This window comes from Stegastes partitus, unplaced genomic scaffold (assembly GCF_000690725.1).
Source record: "Stegastes partitus isolate 25-593 unplaced genomic scaffold, Stegastes_partitus-1.0.2 Scaffold192, whole genome shotgun sequence".
NCBI classification, from domain to species: Eukaryota; Metazoa; Chordata; class Actinopteri; family Pomacentridae; genus Stegastes; species Stegastes partitus.
In genome coordinates, this window is record NW_007577923.1 from 600,734 (window position 1) to 619,520 (window position 18,787).

At 41.6% G+C, this 18,787-nt stretch overlaps 1 protein-coding gene across 1 annotated transcript in view; it reads right to left on the reverse strand.

The window, feature by feature from the left end:
- ank3a (ankyrin 3a) overlaps positions 1-9,549 on the reverse strand; it is a 118,791-nt gene extending 109,242 nt beyond the window's left edge. The window contains exon 1 of the mRNA XM_008280424.1: positions 9,475-9,549. Coding sequence (XP_008278646.1) covers positions 9,475-9,543 — 69 coding nt within the window. The 5' untranslated portion in view covers positions 9,544-9,549. The remainder of the gene's footprint in view (positions 1-9,474) is intronic.
- Between the last annotated feature and the right edge of the window lie 9,238 nt (positions 9,550-18,787).

Here is an 18,787-nt window from a genome sequence, read left to right on the forward strand (position 1 = left end):
GTGTTTATACTCACAGCACTTGTTTAGGGTTTAGAAAAAGATAGCGGTCTTGATTTGATATCAATAAACATAACAGTGACTTGAAGGAAAGCACAAGTTCTAGCTTCAAAAACAGGTAAATGAAATCTCTCAATCATTCCTTAACCTCAACGTAAGTGTGATTGCTGCCCTAGTCTGAGCACAGACAGGACTCAGGAGTGAAGCTGTCTGTTCCAAACATCTGATCCCAAACTAATGTTCATGCAAGGACGCTACACTTTTCTCCTATTGTAAAATGTTCCCATTTATGTCCATCAAATAGCAGTCAAATATACATATAACTTCTATGTGCCAGTACGGTCTGAAACATGCAAATAAAGATACTAACACTAGACGACGAAAGCCATGACTGAATCGCAGAAAAGAGAGACACTGCTTTGCCTCTCGTCCCTCCAGGATCTCACCTGGTTTTCCGGCAGCAGCTTAACACGAATAGCGCTAAACTGGCAATCTGCTCGACATTTCAAAAACACGGTCCTCAGTTCTGTGGCTATCTGTCAGACATTTTGAATTTCAGAGGAAGCCAGATCCTGCCGTTAAGTGCATCTTCAAGCTGAGAGCCAGCGAAAGGGTCTTAACACATGGCAGCTCGAAGAGAGTCTGCAGCTATCGCCTCGCACGGTTCATTTTTCATTTCGATTTTTATTCACGGGCAAGCTTTCATTTTTCATCCCATGGAGGAAGCAGGGGTGAGCCATCTGGCTTGGCTCCACTGTGGATGTATTCCTGATCCCAGAATACATCATCTGATTTAAATAAACAACACCTGAGAGCCAAAAAGGGACAGTGAGCGATACAAACCTGCTTTTCTACTCTCCGGTTATTTGTGGTTAATAAGTTCTTTCAGCTACGAACAGCGGTGGGGTTTCTCTTTTTTTTTTCTTTTCTCAGTGGCACCATTCAGGCCCCCGGTGGAGCCGCTGTTCTGATATCTGGAACTAAAATCTGGACTGTTTGCACCCACGGCAACTTGGTATTTATTGTGAAAAAACAATCAGCCTGCACATCAAACATGTGAAAAACAGGAATGCGTCACGTGATAAGACGTCTTTCCTGTGGGAACCAGTGTGGGAATAGTGTGATCTTTGTCAATTGTCATCCGCTGCATCATGACTGAAGCCTTATTAACAACTCATACATCAGTTTCCATGGCGCTAATGTTTTGCGAAGAACAATTAACATCCAAGTGCATCTGTGACTCAGTCCTTTTTACATGCGGGGCTATAAATAAACCGGCGATTTTAATCTGTTTGCATACGGTGCTTTTTGTCGACCACAGAGAAGCCGCTGATGTTAAATAACTGAGAAACAAGGTGCTGCGGTCACAACGGGGTCGGCAGACAACGCGGTGAGCATAAACCGCTGTTATTGCTTTCGGTACGGAACAAAAGCTTTTGTTATCCTGCTCTGTTGCTTTTAACGGTTGCCATGGCGACAGCGGGCCAGGAGAGGCTTAAGGAGGATCCCGAACTTGATAGAAGGGGGTTTCTGAACCTGACAGTGAATTTCTCCATCTCACTGTCTTTCTTTCTTTTCTTTTCTCTTCTTCTCCCTTGTTTTCCGTTACTGTGGAGTCTTTTGAAGAAGAGGAGGAAAAGAAAAAAAAAAGAGGAGAAGAGGAATAGAAAGAACACAACAGAGAAAGAGAGAGATGTAAAGAGCCTTCCGGACGGAGCTGTGGGAAACGGAAGAGGCTCCGGGGTTCATGCAACGACGACTGCCAGCAAAGGAAAATACCAGTAGAGTGGATATGAGAACGCACATTATTACAATGGTGACGTCTCAGAGCAGCTGCAGTCTGGGTCACGAAGCAGCCCAGGTTGAAAAAAAAAATGCCCTTTTTACATTCAAATTTTGTGGCTATGCAGTGATTCTATTGTGTTTTGCTCGCCCAAAATCATATTCAGCACTCCATGTTCAGACTGGGTCCTGGCTCCTTTTTTAATTACACACACGTTTTCACATGTGTTTAATAAGAAGCATTGTGATTACAGCCCAACGCCGGCTCTGGCTGAGTCTTACAGAGAGAGAAACTCTTTTTAAATTGCGCTGAGCTCTCTCTGGTATTGATTCATTCTCGCCGACAGGCTTTTTTAAAAAAAAAAAAAAAAAACGAACCAAGGCATTTCTTCAAATTACTTGCTTTTGTTGATGGAGGAGAGGAAGAGAGAGGTGTGCGGAGGGATGGACGGATAGAGCGAAGAGCGTTGAGCCCTTGTTAGGCCTTTTTGTTGATTAGGTCTGGTTCAACAGCCTTGTTAGCTGACCAAGGCTGCTCCATCTCTATCTGTGCTCTGTGTGTGCGGTTGTGTTTCTGTTTGCGTGTACTACACTTGTATTCAAACTAAAGCCTGCTTGAGCGGATAAAAGCATGTTTTTCTGTCTGACAGCAGCAGCTGTGTCAGGTTCGCACCCAAAGAAAGCTGACTTATGATTAAACCGGCGAGCCATCAGCTGATCAGTCAAATAACTACACTGTAAAAAAATAAAGGTTTGAAAACTGGTCTTATTGTTATGTTATATATGTTCTTTTACAGATAGTCCATGTTTTGTTAAATTACAGATAACTCTCAGACAAAAAGTTGTCATTTAAACTATATAAAAACAGGCTAAACTGTACATAATGTTCACATCAAAAATCTGTATTTTTACAAAAACTACTTTGTTCTCTTATGTTGTTTGATTTTTTTTTTACTGTAGTTACATTAGTACAAAATACCACTGTGTTTTTACAGATATTGGCCATTTTTAAAGAAAGATTATATTGAAAAATGTAAAGAAAATGTAATGTTACTTTACATATTTTCCCTGTATTGTGAAATTCCTACATTATGTTGCTGAATTAATTTCAAATTTTGCATGAGCATTGTGATGTATGAATATCTAGTAAAGCCAAAGGAAAAAGGTAATAATTTGCATGCTGACTGTAAAAAAAACAAAAAAACTTTAAAACAACAGATCAAACTGTACTTAATGTCCACATAAAAAAAATCTATACTTCAATAAATAGTAATTATTTCTTGCACAATGTGTGTTCCTACAACTACACTGTTTATACCATATATTTAAAATTGCCAAATGCAGCTCTGTTTTAGGTATTTGCAGTTATTTCCAACATTTAAGTAAAAAAAAAAAGTAAAGCACACTACCCCCTAGGACCAGGTTGTGCTTTACGAGTTTGGCAACTGAAGCTTAATCACATTCACAAGGACACAAATGTTTATAGTTGTTCCAAAAGGCCGTACTTGAAGTTTGTAGTGGGAAGTTGGCGACGATAGAAAGGATCAAGGCACAATAACTGTTTAGACACGGGAATGACGGCACACTTTCTGGCCCTCTCTCCTCAAGGATATTTGTAAATCGTTCTATAAAGCACAGAAACATAAAAAGAAAGGGACTAAACTCAAGTCTCGCTAACTTCCGTAACCGTATACACCTGTTTCTTCACCGGTTGAAGTGGGAGCGAATGTTTTGGTTTTCCAAAAAGCTTGAAATTGTCAGACAAGCCCCCACCTGTTCCGACATCACAGGAGTGTGTGGGTAGAGCTTCTGAAGCAGTTTCACCAACCAACAAGCCACTTCTGATGTAGCATACTGGCCTCTTAAACCCCCCCTGCAGCCATTTTGGAGATCAAGGGAAAGCTTCAGAGCGACTGAGTGACAGAGAAAGAAACACTCCTCCTTCACACCTCCTTCCTTTCCATCTTCCCCTCCGTCACTCCCCAGCTCACACCTCACACTCTCACTTCCCTGTCTTCCGCCGGCCTTTGCGGCCCTCTCCGTTTCACCTCTTCCACATCCCTCTCTCTCCCCTGGCTCCTCTCCTTCTTTCCTTCTTTTTTCACCTCATCCTTTTCTCCCTGCCCTCCCTCGGTGGGAAGAGAGTGGAGCAGAGACAGTGCATCTGAGAGTGATGGAGCTCTGACAGGCTGATCCCTCTGCCCTCTCCCCAGGGCGTGCAGCTGTGCCCTGGCTCCGCGACGCCTACCTACCCGAACACACATCCACACAGAGTCGACGGCAGGAATACACACACACCTACACACATGCATGCATACATTTATAGAGCTACCGAGGGAGCACACATGTGCACTTACACCTCCACACTCCCAACTAATACAGCACATGTGCATGTGTGTGTGTGCAGCTTTATATAAGTCATCACATTTCTGTGCTGCACCGGGGATGCGCTGCAGAAACAAGGAATGCCAAGGAGGAGGTGATGTGATGAGTAATCCTGGGGTTACAGGTTTTTATTGACCTGATATGAAAATCATTGTTCAGGTTCAACCGATTTTTTTTGGTGTGTTTTTTTTTGTGTGTGTTTGCTACTAGAGAAGCTTGCAGAAAAAGCTTGGCATCATGTCCAAAAAGTTTTGTCGAGTTAAAAATGATTCGACAGTCAGTCTTAACCAGTTTTTTATAGATTATTTTGGCATTTAACCATGTTTTATACACATAAGGGAATCGTGTGTAGTGGAACAGAGCTGCACCACGTGATCATTTTCATGAGTAATCTAACCTTAAGTAATCATTTCTGAAATTTCTAATGACAGTAAAAAATATCTATCATAGTTCTTCACAGTTCAAGATGACATTTGTAGGGTTTATTTTCCCAAACACTCCAAAATCCAACAATAATTGGTCAAAAGCACAAAGATAAAAAGCAAAAACAGCAAATCTTAACATCCGAGCAGTCGGAACATAAGAATCTTTGGCATGTTGGTCGTAGACGACTTAAAGATTAAATCACTTCTCAAAATTTTCATCACCTCAGCTCTATTTACTGTAACAAGACAGGAAGCATTCCCTGTATTTGTGTGTAAATTTCCCCACGAACTGTCTCCCAAATGGTCCATGAAGTACAACCTTCCCCTCTTTAAGGATTCGATCCGTGCCAAGTCCATTAGTGTAATCTGAAAAACAAAAGCAGCACTTCGTTTGCTTTTTCTCCCTCTCTCTCTCCACACACACACACGCTTCACATCTTCCATCAGCACATTCACCAGTGCCCTGCTGTTATCTGGGGGATGTGATGTGCCATTTCTCTTTGAAGGCACTGTCACAGAACGGCTTATTTCACCAGTCCTCCAGACGCGGGGCTCTCCGTCTCTGGCAGGGTTTTTCCATCCAAAGACAAAGAACAGAGCTGCCCGGGCCTCGCTGCCTGGCTGACTGGCTGTCTCATTAGGAACAAGACAACAGAGGCAACACAAAAGAGAGATGTATGCCGTCCAGTGAAAAGTGGAAGGATGGAGAAAGTGAGCTAAAGTCATCACTCTTTATTTCGTTTTTTTTTTGTTTTTCTGTGGTCATTGTGGCTGCCGATTTATCTACATTACAGTGAAAGATTTTACATTAAAAGTTCAGCCGGCTGGTTTTGTGCAGCCCCCGAAAAATACAGCAACAGCGTGAGCTCACTTGTAGTTGTGTTAGGAGTGGGAGATATACAGCGAGGATACACCGACTGGAGAAATATGATCAACAACAGCGGCTTGCTTGTGACAGAATTCCAGTGTTTCCAGTGATGCCACGTTTCTCAGGTGTCTCCATCCGTCTGTGTTTGACAGAAACGGCTCTGCTTAGGGTTTTCCGACAGAAACGCCGTCGCTCCTTACACAATCCTCAAGAAGTGTAAACATACAGTACATCTTGCAGTTAAGGACGGTTTATTTTGGGAAGGTATAAACCCAGTAAAGCTATGGTGTTTCTAAAGCATTTCAGCGCGACCATCTCTTATATAACGTTATGTTTACTTTGCCGAGGAGACTTACAGTATTTGGGAAAGCTGTTGATGTGGGCAAACCGTACTTTTGTTTTAATTCATAGCCTTCCCATCATCTCAGTTTTAATTTCATTTAAGTTTTTTTTTGTAATCTGCACACTAGTTTACTCTGCTCTTCACTGGATATAAGCTATTGCACATAAAGAACCGTTATGCAACTCATACATCAGGGTAAATAAAATGTATTTCCCATATTCTAGACATATCTTTAAGATAGTAGGTTACATTATATTGAACTGAGTTGTTAGGATTCTATAAGGGAGACACTTCTATATTACTCCTTTTTTTTTTTATCTTGCAGGCACATTTTTCTTCCTTGTTTTTTGCTCTTTTTCATGCATGGATGCTGTCCATGTGCATTATAAGCAGCTGCAGTCACTACACTGAAACTCCACCGCAAACCAGATAACCACCGTCGTCGAGGGTGCACATGCCCGCTCAAACCCACACACATGCTCAAATATTATTTTATTAAAGGGGGTTTCACTTGACCCAGCGGCAGCTTCTGTGGGGTGAGAATGTATGCAACTGAATTCCTATTAAAGCTGCGCGTCTGTGTGTGTGTGTGTGTGTGTCTGTGTGTGTGTGAGTGTGTGTGTGTTATGTAAACCTCATTATCTCTATCACTACATCAAATTCTTATCATTAAGCCTCTCTGAGATCATAGAGCATTTGGAAGAACTTCAAAGTGGTACACAAACGCGTTGACGAATGTACACACACCAGACATGCTACACTTACCCAGAAATGCACACACACACACACACACACACAATGATAGGCCCAAACAATCACAAACTGACACACGCAACGCTGTGATTGGTGTTGATTTACGACCCCTGTCATAATCAGGATAAGTCTGGGACCTTGAGTCAAAAGATATTTGATTGTATCCTTGAGCTTCACCCATCACAGCAGCTGCCTCATGAAAAATATATTTCTGTTCTGGCCACCAAGTTCACCAGTCCACCCCCTCTTCTCTCCTCTCTCCTCTCTCTCTCTCTCCCCAGCCTGCTCTCACCCTCGACATCTTTCTCTCAGAACAGAAACTAGTTGCCATGACTACAATCATTAACACATCTGGCATGGTTGTCTGGCACGCACATGCGCACACGGCGAAACGCAGACACACATGGGCGCACGTTTGCGCATGTTCCCACGCAGCAAACAAACATCATACATATGTAAAAAAAAAAAAAAAGGAAAAGAAAACATTAATATGCATCATGTTGCTGTTTTCAGCTTCATGGCTGCAGTCTGGAGCTTGTGTGAGAGAGATAACGGATGGAGGCTTGTTGGGGGGGAGAAAAAAAAAATACAACAACGGAGAACTTTGGGCCTCGGTTATAATCCTATTGGTGAATTTAACCCAACCTCCTTTATCTTAATCCGTTTGGGAAATGGAGTTGGAGATGGAGAAGCTTTACAAAATTGGTGTATTTTAATGTTCTGCCTAAAAACTTCCATTCAAATGTTATTGTCTCACTCATAGTGGATTTGACATCGATGCTAAAAGGTTTCATAATCTGATAATGTCATACTGGATGATATGATTGAGAGTTTGAATTACTGGCCCTCTTGCCAGCTATAAAGTCTTACTGGCAGGTGTGCTGAATAAAGACAGTAGATAGAAGACGGATGTAGCTTCTGCACCTGAAAAGTGAAGCCAATGCAAAAGTGACTTAAAGCTGCATTACTACTTATGTCCAGCAGAGGGCAACTCCTCTAATTGTAAAAAGAGGTCTGATTGTATAAAAGCCTATAAGAAAATGGCCAATTTCTTACTTGATTTCTTATCTCAGTGATAATTTTTCTAAGAAATGTGTTGTCTCAGTTACGAGTTTCAAGCCGTCTTTTGTACAACATGGTGTTTATTTGATAAATTATGGTGCCATTTAGAGCAAAATTAGCAATTACACTGGGTATGTTTGAGGCTGTTGCTATATTGTGATTGACAAGCTGCTACTGACATGTTTTGTTTCAAAACAACCCAATGGCTATGATCAAATTTCAGACTAAAGGCCCACAAACCAATAGGAGACATCACTATTTCTTCATTTACACTTGGATCGTAAACTAAGCAAAAAATCTACACACCATCAGTCACTTCTATTCACTTTATAAATGACATTTCACTCCCCAGACGTTCCTCTGCAAAGGTTCTTGGAACCAACATGTATTTGAATAAACCTATATTTTGGTTACATAACGTCAAAGAAATCGCCATTCTGAAATATACCCACTGAAGGTATTTTTCTACACACACAACTATTCATACTGGCACTTTCTTTTTATCAGTTCTTAAGGTCTAGTTTGCTCAGACACCACATACCACGAAATGCGTGACATTCCACTTTGTCAACAACCATCAATAGTTTCAGCATCTTGCCATCGAAGAACCAGACTGACAGCGTTAGCACTGAGGCTGGCACAGATCACAGCAGCTATAAATGATTTCATTGGAAACACAGAACAGAGATTCACTCACTATAAAATGTAATCACAGTCTGCTGTATCTGTGCTTCTCTCTCTCATACCCCGGTCTTCCCCACGCTCCAAATCCCTGATCTCAAGGGCCACCTCCAATGCAGCTCTACCTCCAAATGATCTGGAACGTACTCTTTGTGGGTATGTTTCGCCAAAGTGTGTATTTCGTGAGACTGTTTGCGTGTGATCATCAGTGGCTTTCCCCGGCAAAACACATTTATCATGGGCTGGCCACATTGTCACAACAGCATGGGAGGCAGAAACGTTCCCACAAAGAGAAGCGCTCAAGGTGTTTAACTGTGAGCCACAAGCGGAGGATCACATATAGGCTCGCACAAACACACAAACCAGCATTCCACTTCATGAGTCAAAACATGTTTCAGTGGGGAACACCTTCAATTAAACGCCGTAATAACGACTTCTGAGGAACACAACAGGACGGCTATGCATTTAACGTACAGTGCACGGATCTCAGACTCACAGGATCAGCTGTGAAGGAGTTTGATTGTACAACAGACGCCTGTGCGGTGCGTTATGTTGCCCCCACCCTAACCCCCCGAGGACATCCCCCTTGCTTTCCATTATACACACTCTCTCTCCACTTTACATACCATTGCTTCCCCCCCCCTCCCCCCCATCACCGAAGTCATTCACAGCAAAACAACCAGACCGACCAGTTGCAACATCAGGACTATAATGACTGGTGACTGACAGGCGGCTTTTCAGTTGTCTCCGGTAGCATTCCGGGTGAGGCTAAACAAATATTTCTCCAGCGTGTCAGAGCCACAAACACAGGAGAGATAAAATCTGAGCGCACTTGACAGCAAAAATCTGTAAAAACAACCAGCTGAACAGTGTGTGCTTTGATTATATTGGCTCTTATGTAATAAAAAACTGTCTCAATCTTACATATATTAAAGCTCAATTAATAAGAATAAATGATCGAATGGAGGGGAGAAAAAAAAAATCCTTCAAAATCAATAAAACACACCTTCACTCACTTTCCAATGGGTCCATCAACCTCACCCGTGAATCTCACCTCATCCAACAACCTCTTACTTTCCATACAAACACAGAAAAGACCATCTGCTGAGCCTGAGCAACAACAGAGCCACAGCACAGGCACACCAAGACAAAGCAAAGCTCTTGTTCTTCTTTCATACCTTTTTGCCTTTCTTCTTGCGATGGGCTCCTTTCCCGCCGCCTGCTTTCTCCTTAGCTTCCTCACTCATATTCGGAGATCTCCTCCCGGTTCCTCTCCTCTCCTCACTTTTTTTTAAAATCCAGCATGTAGGAGCTTGTGGAATGGAGCGGCGGCACAGCTGCTGTCTTCACTGGTGAAACGTTGCCACAGAAATGTCCATTTAGAAGCAGTGAGGGAAGGATTGTTCCATGCAGAGTGGGAGTGTGCGTGAAGAGAGGAGAGACTGGGAGGACTGTGCTGATGCTCTTTCTCTCTCTCTCTCTCCTCCTCCTCCTCCTCCTCCTCTTCCTCTCCTCTTCCTCTCCACGTTCACAAACACACTCGCACACACTTGCAAGCACGCTCGCCGTGGTCCACTCCCACTTGCTGCCTTCGCCGTGCGCAATTGGCGACTCTCTCCGGCGCACTCAGAGGCAGGGTGTGGAGGCAGGAGGAGGAGAGTGGAGAGACAGAGATGGAGGAGGAAGATGAGGAGGTGGAAGAGGATATTGGCATGTATGATGAGGGAAGACAGAAGAGATAGAGAGAGACTGAATGAGTGTATTCCTGAGGCTGGCTGCGGTGGTGCCTACCTGACGTGGAGACTGGAGACACTGGAGACAAAGACGCACGAAAAGAAAAGGAAAATGGCACATGGGGAAGAAATAAACAAAGAGAGCGAGGACAGATAGAAAACTGGCGGGTCAGACAGAAGAGCAAGAAAGAGAAGAGTGACAAGAGTGTGTTGCTGGTGTTAGTGACAGACAGAAGGTTGAGACACAGAAGAGAAAGGGGGGCGTGATCCACACAGTCTCTTCACTCTGCCGGCTGGATGATCTCTGCTGTTGCTCTCCGCACAGACGCTGTGATATGAAATGAGACTCTGCTCAAACAGGCCAGTGGAGTGACAGTGAGAGAGAGAGAGAGAGAGAGAGAGGGGGGATCATTAACACGATGCATCAGGTCCTTCCAGAAAAGGAAGTCTCCCCACGAGCTTCTGCCAGCAGGATCAGCTTACTGGAAACTGGAACAGAACTGCAACCAGCACTGACTCACTGACTCACTGACTGGTTTAAGTGTGTGTTAAAGTGCAACAGACAGACTGGCAGGTATAGATATGCACACGCGCTTGATGTTAGCCGGAAGAATTTCCAACCAATAACCATTAAAATGTCTGCGTGACGACTCAACGGAGACTGAAAAGGCAACAAGACCACGCCTTCCACCAGTGGAGCATCCAGCTAATGAGGCTGGGGTTGAGAGAGAGAGAGAAAGGAGAAAATGGGAACAAAAAGCTCAGAATGAGAGATCAGAAGGAGGGGTGGGGTGAGTGGAGGGTGAGGAGCGAAGAGCAGAGAGAAACTGACAGTGGAAAATGGGGGAAAATGGGAAGGAGTGGAGTAGGGAGGGCGAAAAAAACACAACGTGATATCAGTGAAACAGGGAGAGATGGAGAGGATGAAAGAACAAATGGAAAAAGCAAATGAGGAGCAGCCAGCGGCGCGGAGAGGAAGGGTTTTGTTGCGATGCTCGGCTAAACAACAGGTCCTTTATTCTGGGGTGTATATTGCTGTTAACCATCCGTCCGCCATCACCACCATGCTGCTGGATGTCCATCAGACCTCGGCCTCCCAACTAAAGGATCAGGACCAGGACAGTGAGAATTTTCATGAGAAGTATTTTTCCAATGAAAAAGCACAAATAGCTTGAAAAAGTGACCAGTGTGTTTCGACAACAACTGACCGGCAGTCGAATTCACGCCAACAAAATGTGACAAAAAACGGTTCCATTCACAAAAAACCTGTAGCTAACATCAACTGTCCTGAACAATAATCACTTGAGTCGCACCAATAAAACTGGCAAGACTGATATTTCAACCAATATGCGCTTGTTCCAGAGGTTGAGTACATGTCAGTAGAGAAGTAGCTGGACATGACAGCACAGACTTATCTTTGTTTGTCTGCTAGAAAACACTGACATGTTTATTTTACATTATATAATTCCCATTTAACAAAGAAATTTAAAGGATTCTTCTTTTTCTTTCAAAAATATTGCTTCATGTTTTGCGTTGATACAAAAATATACACAAACATATACACATGCATAGAAGACAAGAATAGGGCAGAATATATTATCGACTGTTGTTTTTTAAGCTTTCTTATAATAACCACCAATAAAGTGCTGGTGAGGATTTGTCAACATCGCACAGAAGGAAACCAGAGTCGTTCTCAGATGTATTCTAAATCTAATTCGACTAGATATGATCGTAGTGTGTGAAGGATTTGTGCGTAAACATAGAGAAGCAACATATGAGTGCATTTTGCATTTCTCACTAAAACATGCTGGGTAGGGTTTTCTCACAGATAACCTTAGGGATGTCAGTCCAAGAGACAGTAGTTTAACTCTAAATTAGTTTAACTGGGTAACTTTACTGACAGCCTCTCCAATTAAATTAGAGACTGAAAAAAACAGCATGTAACCAGAGATTTTCATCAAACTCCCAAACAGAGTTGGCTAATATTCATTTAGCTTGCTACTTCATTATATTAGCTTTTGGGTCTATTCAAAAGCAGAAAAGCTGCTTCAAATATTAACAAAATAAATAATGACAAAACACATTACATATTGCACTGATTGCACAGACAGGGGACATCCTCATCAGAAAACACCCAGAAACACTTGTCGATCGCACAGTAAGCCATAAAACATGTGCCACACAGACGTTTATGGGCTAAATGAATGAATTATCTTCATTTATGCTACTTTTTTACAGCAGAAGATGGATAGAAGTGCTGCTTCACATGAATTAAGTCAAGAGGTTTGTTATTTCACATTTTTTTCTGTCATAGGTTTGTAAAACTACTACACAGAGTCGATGGAACATGGGAGTAAAAACACATTGTCTCTTAAAATAACCTGGTTTGTTTTCATAAAATACGAGTGTATTCATGTTTCTAGTAAAACAACGCATTAACTTCCATTCTGGCATGTCCTGATGAATCCTACTGTGAAGATGTCAATAAATAACTAATAAATAGGTTCCAAAAATTCTTCAAACAGTTCAAATTAGTCAGCAGTGAGCATGGTTTTACATTTTCGTAGCTATTTATGGACTGTGTGGGTTAAAACACTCAAGAATCCTAAACATCTTATAAAATGAATCACTGTGTGTTTACAATCAGGTTAGCAAACTTATAATCTGCAATAATAAAGATCAATGTTTGCCTGTATAGTCTGATAGTGTTATTAAAACTTGCAAGTGGCAACCAAATCTGGTGTTTCACAGCCTTGTTGGCTACGTTTCCTCTTGGCTGGATCCTTCCCTGCCCCATGGAAAGCCCTGCTACCCCGCTCCCTTTGCCACTAATCTTTACAGCCACGAGACACAACAAGAACTGAATGAAACAAGGCTGCACGAACACACGAGTAAATTAAACAGAACCAGTCAAACAGGTCTTGTCGAGGTTTCTATTTGTTTAAACCATCATGCTTTAAAAAAACATACTGATGATTAAATAAGAGCAAGAGAAGAGCGGAGCGGTGACACACACCTGTTGCTGCTGCTGAAAATTTCTCATTTGTGACAGAAAATGTTTAATAAAGCCGTTCATTACATGGATTTGTGTAGTTTATGAACTCCGTCATGCACAAACTAAATCTTGATATTGCACTAAACAGCTGTAAACCCTTTTTACTCGACTCGTTTCAACACGAGAACAGAATTTGGCAGCAGGATTCACTTTCAATCAAGGTTTTTTTTTTTTCTCCCCTCCAAACTCTAACACATCAGTGAAAGCTGACAACAGATTACCAGCTTTCGCACCAGTGACATATGATGTCCTCCACTCAAGACCATCATCCTTCTCCCTGTCATCCTCTCCTCACTCCTCCTTCCCCCTCCATGTACAACATCGAGTCCTCAGACTGAGCGCAGAGAAGGATTACATGCATCTTCACACATTAATCTGCAGCTGGATATGTTCTCTTCGCTCCGTAATGAATGCATGTATGTGCTAAAGCTGACAGGGTTGCGTGCACATGTGATTTTTGTGGGTGCTTAAGGCAGATATACACTGTGCTCATGCATGTGTGTGTGTGTTGCAGGGTGTGGTTGCTCTGAATCTGTGCCAGGAGCAGTTATTATTGATTACCAGGAGGCAGCTCAATCAGCCGGGCGTTTACTAGGATTTTAAAACCCCTTCGCCTCACGCTGTGAAACACCACAAACTCATGCAAAATTCAAAACTGTGCACATCAGTTTGCCTGCATTTCCAGTAAAGGAAAAAAAAAATCTATGTTGGCTTGTGCTAAAATAAATATGATGATATTATAATTGGATAAGACACTCAGTTAACAGTGTGTTGGCTTAAAACTAGTGTAACAGAATTCATAAAATGCTCAGCTTTTGTTGAAGAATCTGTTTATCTATTTGTTGTCCCTCTCATTTATATCAATAAAGGTATATTGTTTACGGCATTTTTAATTTTTACTTGCGTCTTTTTTTTTGCTTGATTTATTGCAAAATGGCAGCCTGACAAGTCTCACATTACATTTACTGCCGGCTTAACCCCCGCTGTGCTTTTTACAGCTGGATTTATATGTATTCGGTGGGCATGCTGGATTTCCAAAAGGAGTATTTTTCTCCTCGCGGTAATCGACTAAATAGGCTGCCGTATCATCCCCAAATTGCCCATAACCTCCCCGACAATAGCAGGGTCAGGAAAGAGAGGTCGTGGGAGTAAAAGAGAGCAAGAGGTATAGCTGCTAATCTGACCGACTGACGGCTGAAGAGAAAAGAAACAAAGACGTCGAGTCAAATTTGGTGTCATCGCTCTTATGTCTACTCTTGTTTGGACGATTCACACTTTACGTAATCCTTTTTTTTTTTTTTTTAACAGTTTTTCTCAGTCGCTTTGGTTCATTTCTCAGATTATAACTGAAATTCTCAAAACTACTTGTTCAATCTTCACATCATTGTGTCGCTTGTGCACATCAAAAAAGTCGTCTCTCATTTCTTTGAACAAGTTCTAAATGCTTTGGTACATCCATGCAAATGATTGTGTACAATTCTCTGCTGTCTCCTACATTATCAGCTGCTTATGTCATGTTGATCAGAATGTATTATAATGGGTCTCTGTTGAATAGTCTCACGCCCACAATATTTAATCATTAGTTCAAGTCTTTACATGCAAAATGGTTGAACAAGTTGTCACAATACGTCGAGCATATTTCTAGACTTTTTTTTCTAAATCTGTCCTGAATTGGTAAATTGCTCCCAGGGGAATCTTGACTTTCTCTAACAAAGCAAACCGGTTTTCTGAAATAGCTCAAAGGTGCATCTTATGAACCATCAACTGGCAAGTATAGAGGAAGACTGCACTGTAACTCCTACAGCACTGTATGTACAGTTTTCCCTGAGGAGACTGTCCTATGTTTACATTTCTACTTTTGTTGTATTTCTTTGTGCTAGGCAGTGCTGTCTTTTCCTTTCTGTACCGCAATGAAACGGTCTGTCAACTAATTACAGTACAAACAGTAGAAGCCTAAATGTGAATCTTGTCCAGTCTCTTGCAATCAATCTCCCACACACACTAAAGTGGAACTCACAGTTTACAATAAATGTCATCAAAACTTTAGCCATAGTTTACATCAGAACATCCCTCCAGAGTACAGATATATCGACAACATGACTAAACAATCTGACTTACTTATCCGTACACATTGACACAAGGACTTGTTCACTGACACAGATACAGTATTTAGTTTTGAGAGATGAACTAAGGATTTTAAGCAAGTAACTGCCTTTTGCAGGTAATCCATGGTGTTTTGCTATTCGCATGAACCGTTTTGAGAAATGCACTTACTGTTTTGCAAATGTCAAGGATGAGTCGAGAAACGTACCAAAGCGACTGAGAAAAACTGTAACCTCAACATGTTTTTGGACTGTGTGGGAGGAAGCTGGAGAACCTGGAGAGAACCTATGCTGCACAGGCAAACTTCATACAGAAAGATCCCAGGTCCTCACTGTGATATGAACCAGCAACCTTCTTGCTGCGAGGCGGCAGTGCTAACCAACTGCTCCACCTTGCAGCCCCTGTTGACAACATGAGTAAACAATCTGACTGTCTTATCCGTGCACATTCTCACGGCACTGACATGTTCATTGACACAGACATTTAGTTTTGAGAGATTAGCTAAGGATTTTGAGCAAGTAACTGCCTTTTGCAGGTAATCCATGGTGTTTTGACGTTCGTATGAACTGTTTTGAGAAATGCACTGACTGTTTTGCAAATGTCGAGCATGATTCCAGAAATGTACCAAAGTGACTGAGAAAAACTGTCATATTTACCCGATATTTACTGTATTTTCTCTTAGCTAATGTCCAGCCAATGTGTCTTTTTTCTTTTATTCTGACAACAGTCAGGCCCTGGTGTAAATGTACACCCCATTTCCATTCACATAGCGAGCAGCCTCTAATGTGCTGAGTGTTTGCCTGCAGGATGGGGGGCCATAGGTTATCATTGTAAGGAGACACTCACTAGGTCATCTTCGGTATAGTAGGCAGGTTATCCGCAAGGCTATCGGTCACAGTCGGTGATTACCAATCCATATTAAGTGGGTTACAGTTACCAAGTTGTCTTTAATTACTCGGGAAAGCACTAATGAGCTGCGAGTGGTTACAAGAACGGGAAAAACTGCTTAACCATCGTATTGTATATTTATAGCCGTCCACTGAAAATAATGCCTGGGAGCGCTCGCCAATATGCTGAGTGCACTAATACATAGATGATGTAAAAACAATAATAATCAAGGAATATATTATCCCCTGATTATCATGCGTGTGTCCTCTCTGGGATACAGAGCAGATTTTACGAGGCCCAAACTAATACCAGAAGCTACGGCTAATAAACAGTTTCCCTAATAACTGTTTGTAAAATGTGGTTTGTTTGAACATCACAAGACATTCATCATATCGAGTGTGAGCACTTCCTGACTTTGCTTCTAATAGTATTAACTGAGGAATTAACAGAGGCAAACATTAAACAAGCGTACAGTTTCCATTATCTGTCATTATTCGAGTCCTTGAGGCAACGACCAGACAATGTCACAGGATCAGACTGTGATCTTTTTGGCCGCAGTTACATTTGTCATTAGTGTGACTTTGATGTCATACGCAGTCGGACGCATGTGTGATGCATAGAAATCTAATTTTGCTCTCTCTGTTTCGAGACCTTTGAAGATGTAAACAGATGCCGTCTGCGGTTGGAAATATGATGTCGAGAAATCTCATTTTAGGAACTGCATCTTAAAAATCCATCCCAGCTAGATTTTATTTATTTATTTATTTTTTTATCGCTTTTTTTTTTTTTTTGTCCTAAAAATGTTCTAAGAAAGTTCTGCAAATGTTGAGTAATGTTTCATCTATTCAGTAGGAAGTTTTTTGTTTTTTTTATTTCCCAGAATTTTCTTGTTAAAGGCAGGATAAAGTTCTTTGAAGATGTTTTTAAAAATGTAATTTTTTTTTTGGTTTATCTTTTTCTAAATGTGTCCCCGAGAATATCCTTGCTTTGTTATTAAGTCATGTGTGGAAACGTTTTATAAAACATTGCAGACAAAATTTTTCACCCTTGTTGACATCAAATTACAAAAAGATTTCAGAAAAACACATTTTGCTTTCTGAGGCCTTGATAATTACAGTATTTTTATGTATTTGACATTTTGCTGTGCATTTTTCACTTTAGTACATTTGTTATCATCGCATATTTTACACTTTACGGTGCATTTTGCACTTAAATATTGTATATTTCTCTCATTTTTTAAAATCACATTTTAAGGGCTTATTTATTTGTACTGTGGATTTGGCCAGTTTACTCTTTCCGCTTGCTACGATAACAACAGAATTTCCCCTTGGGGATCAATAAAATATTTTTTTTGTATATTCTAAACTCTATTCTATAACATCTTAAAACATTTTTTGACCGTTGCTTTGAGAACATTCCTTTGCCATCACATAACATAATCTGACTACATCCTCCACACATCCTTTGAATGCTGATGCATTCTGTCTTAGCCAGTTTGGAACCTCATAGGTACATCATTCGAAAAGATAAATATCCTTAAAACATTAGATGAAAACATTTTCCTTTAAAACATTATTAGAACGTGTAGGTAATGTTAGTCAATGTTAAGGGAACAGTGCTAGTAGCTCTGAGAGAAAGTTCTCAGGCACACAAGTACTTTGAGCCAAACATCACCATCAGCCGGCTAACATGCTCTAAATAACAATGCTGCCACGCTGATGCTGAGCAGATATAACCCTTATCGTGTTCAGCATCTTGGCACACTAATTTGCCAATTAGCACTAAACAAAAAGGAGGCTGGAGGCTGCTGGGAATAATATCAGTTTTGCAGGTGTTTAGTCATCAAACGCAGAAGATTTCCAAAGTCACGAGGATTCATCATCCCAAAATCTGCAATTTCACGGCAATCCATTCAAAAACTTTCAATCCATTTTTACCAAAATCCAAAAAGATCAACCTACTGGTGGCCCTAGAGGCAAAGTCAAGGGATCTCATCTAATCCACCTGGAGTCATGATTAATTGCACAAACCTTCGTCCAATCCTTGTTGAGATGTTTCACTGCAGTGTTGGGCTGAGCAACACATCCACATTGCCCTCCATGAAGTAAGGCTGAACTACTGAAAGGTGCATTGACTGTGCAGATTGCATGTGTTCTCTTAGGGATACAGTACAGATTTAACTAGTCAACAATAATCCCACATGCTGCACTAATAGAAGGCTTCCACTGACACGGCTTCGGCTTTGCTAATGCCCACGTAAATCCAGAGCAGCATCTCCGGCACATCTCAGACATGTCAGCTACTCAGACTGCGACTCCAGCCGCCCTACGAGCACTGAAGTGTCTTCTCACATCCGTCATGCCAGCGATCGAACGTCTCTGATCAATGTGCTGTATGCAGAGGCCAGATAGGGCCTGACAGGCAGCTCTACAGGGGGTTCCCATCTCAGGCTCACAAAGGGAAGGGCTCCATACAAATCAAGCACCCCTTCACTGAAAATCAATCATCACATACGATGAATGCTGCTCCCTCCATGAAAACAGTCCTCCGATGAATCACGCCCAGCTTAGCATCCATTCAGCGATGCGCATAAAAGTAACAGCGGATGCAACTTCTATGTCACTTCAACTCACATTTCAAAATCGACTGGTATGTTTATCAGGAATCAATAACCGCAATCGAGGTCATTATAACTCCAATCAGTTTGCCCGT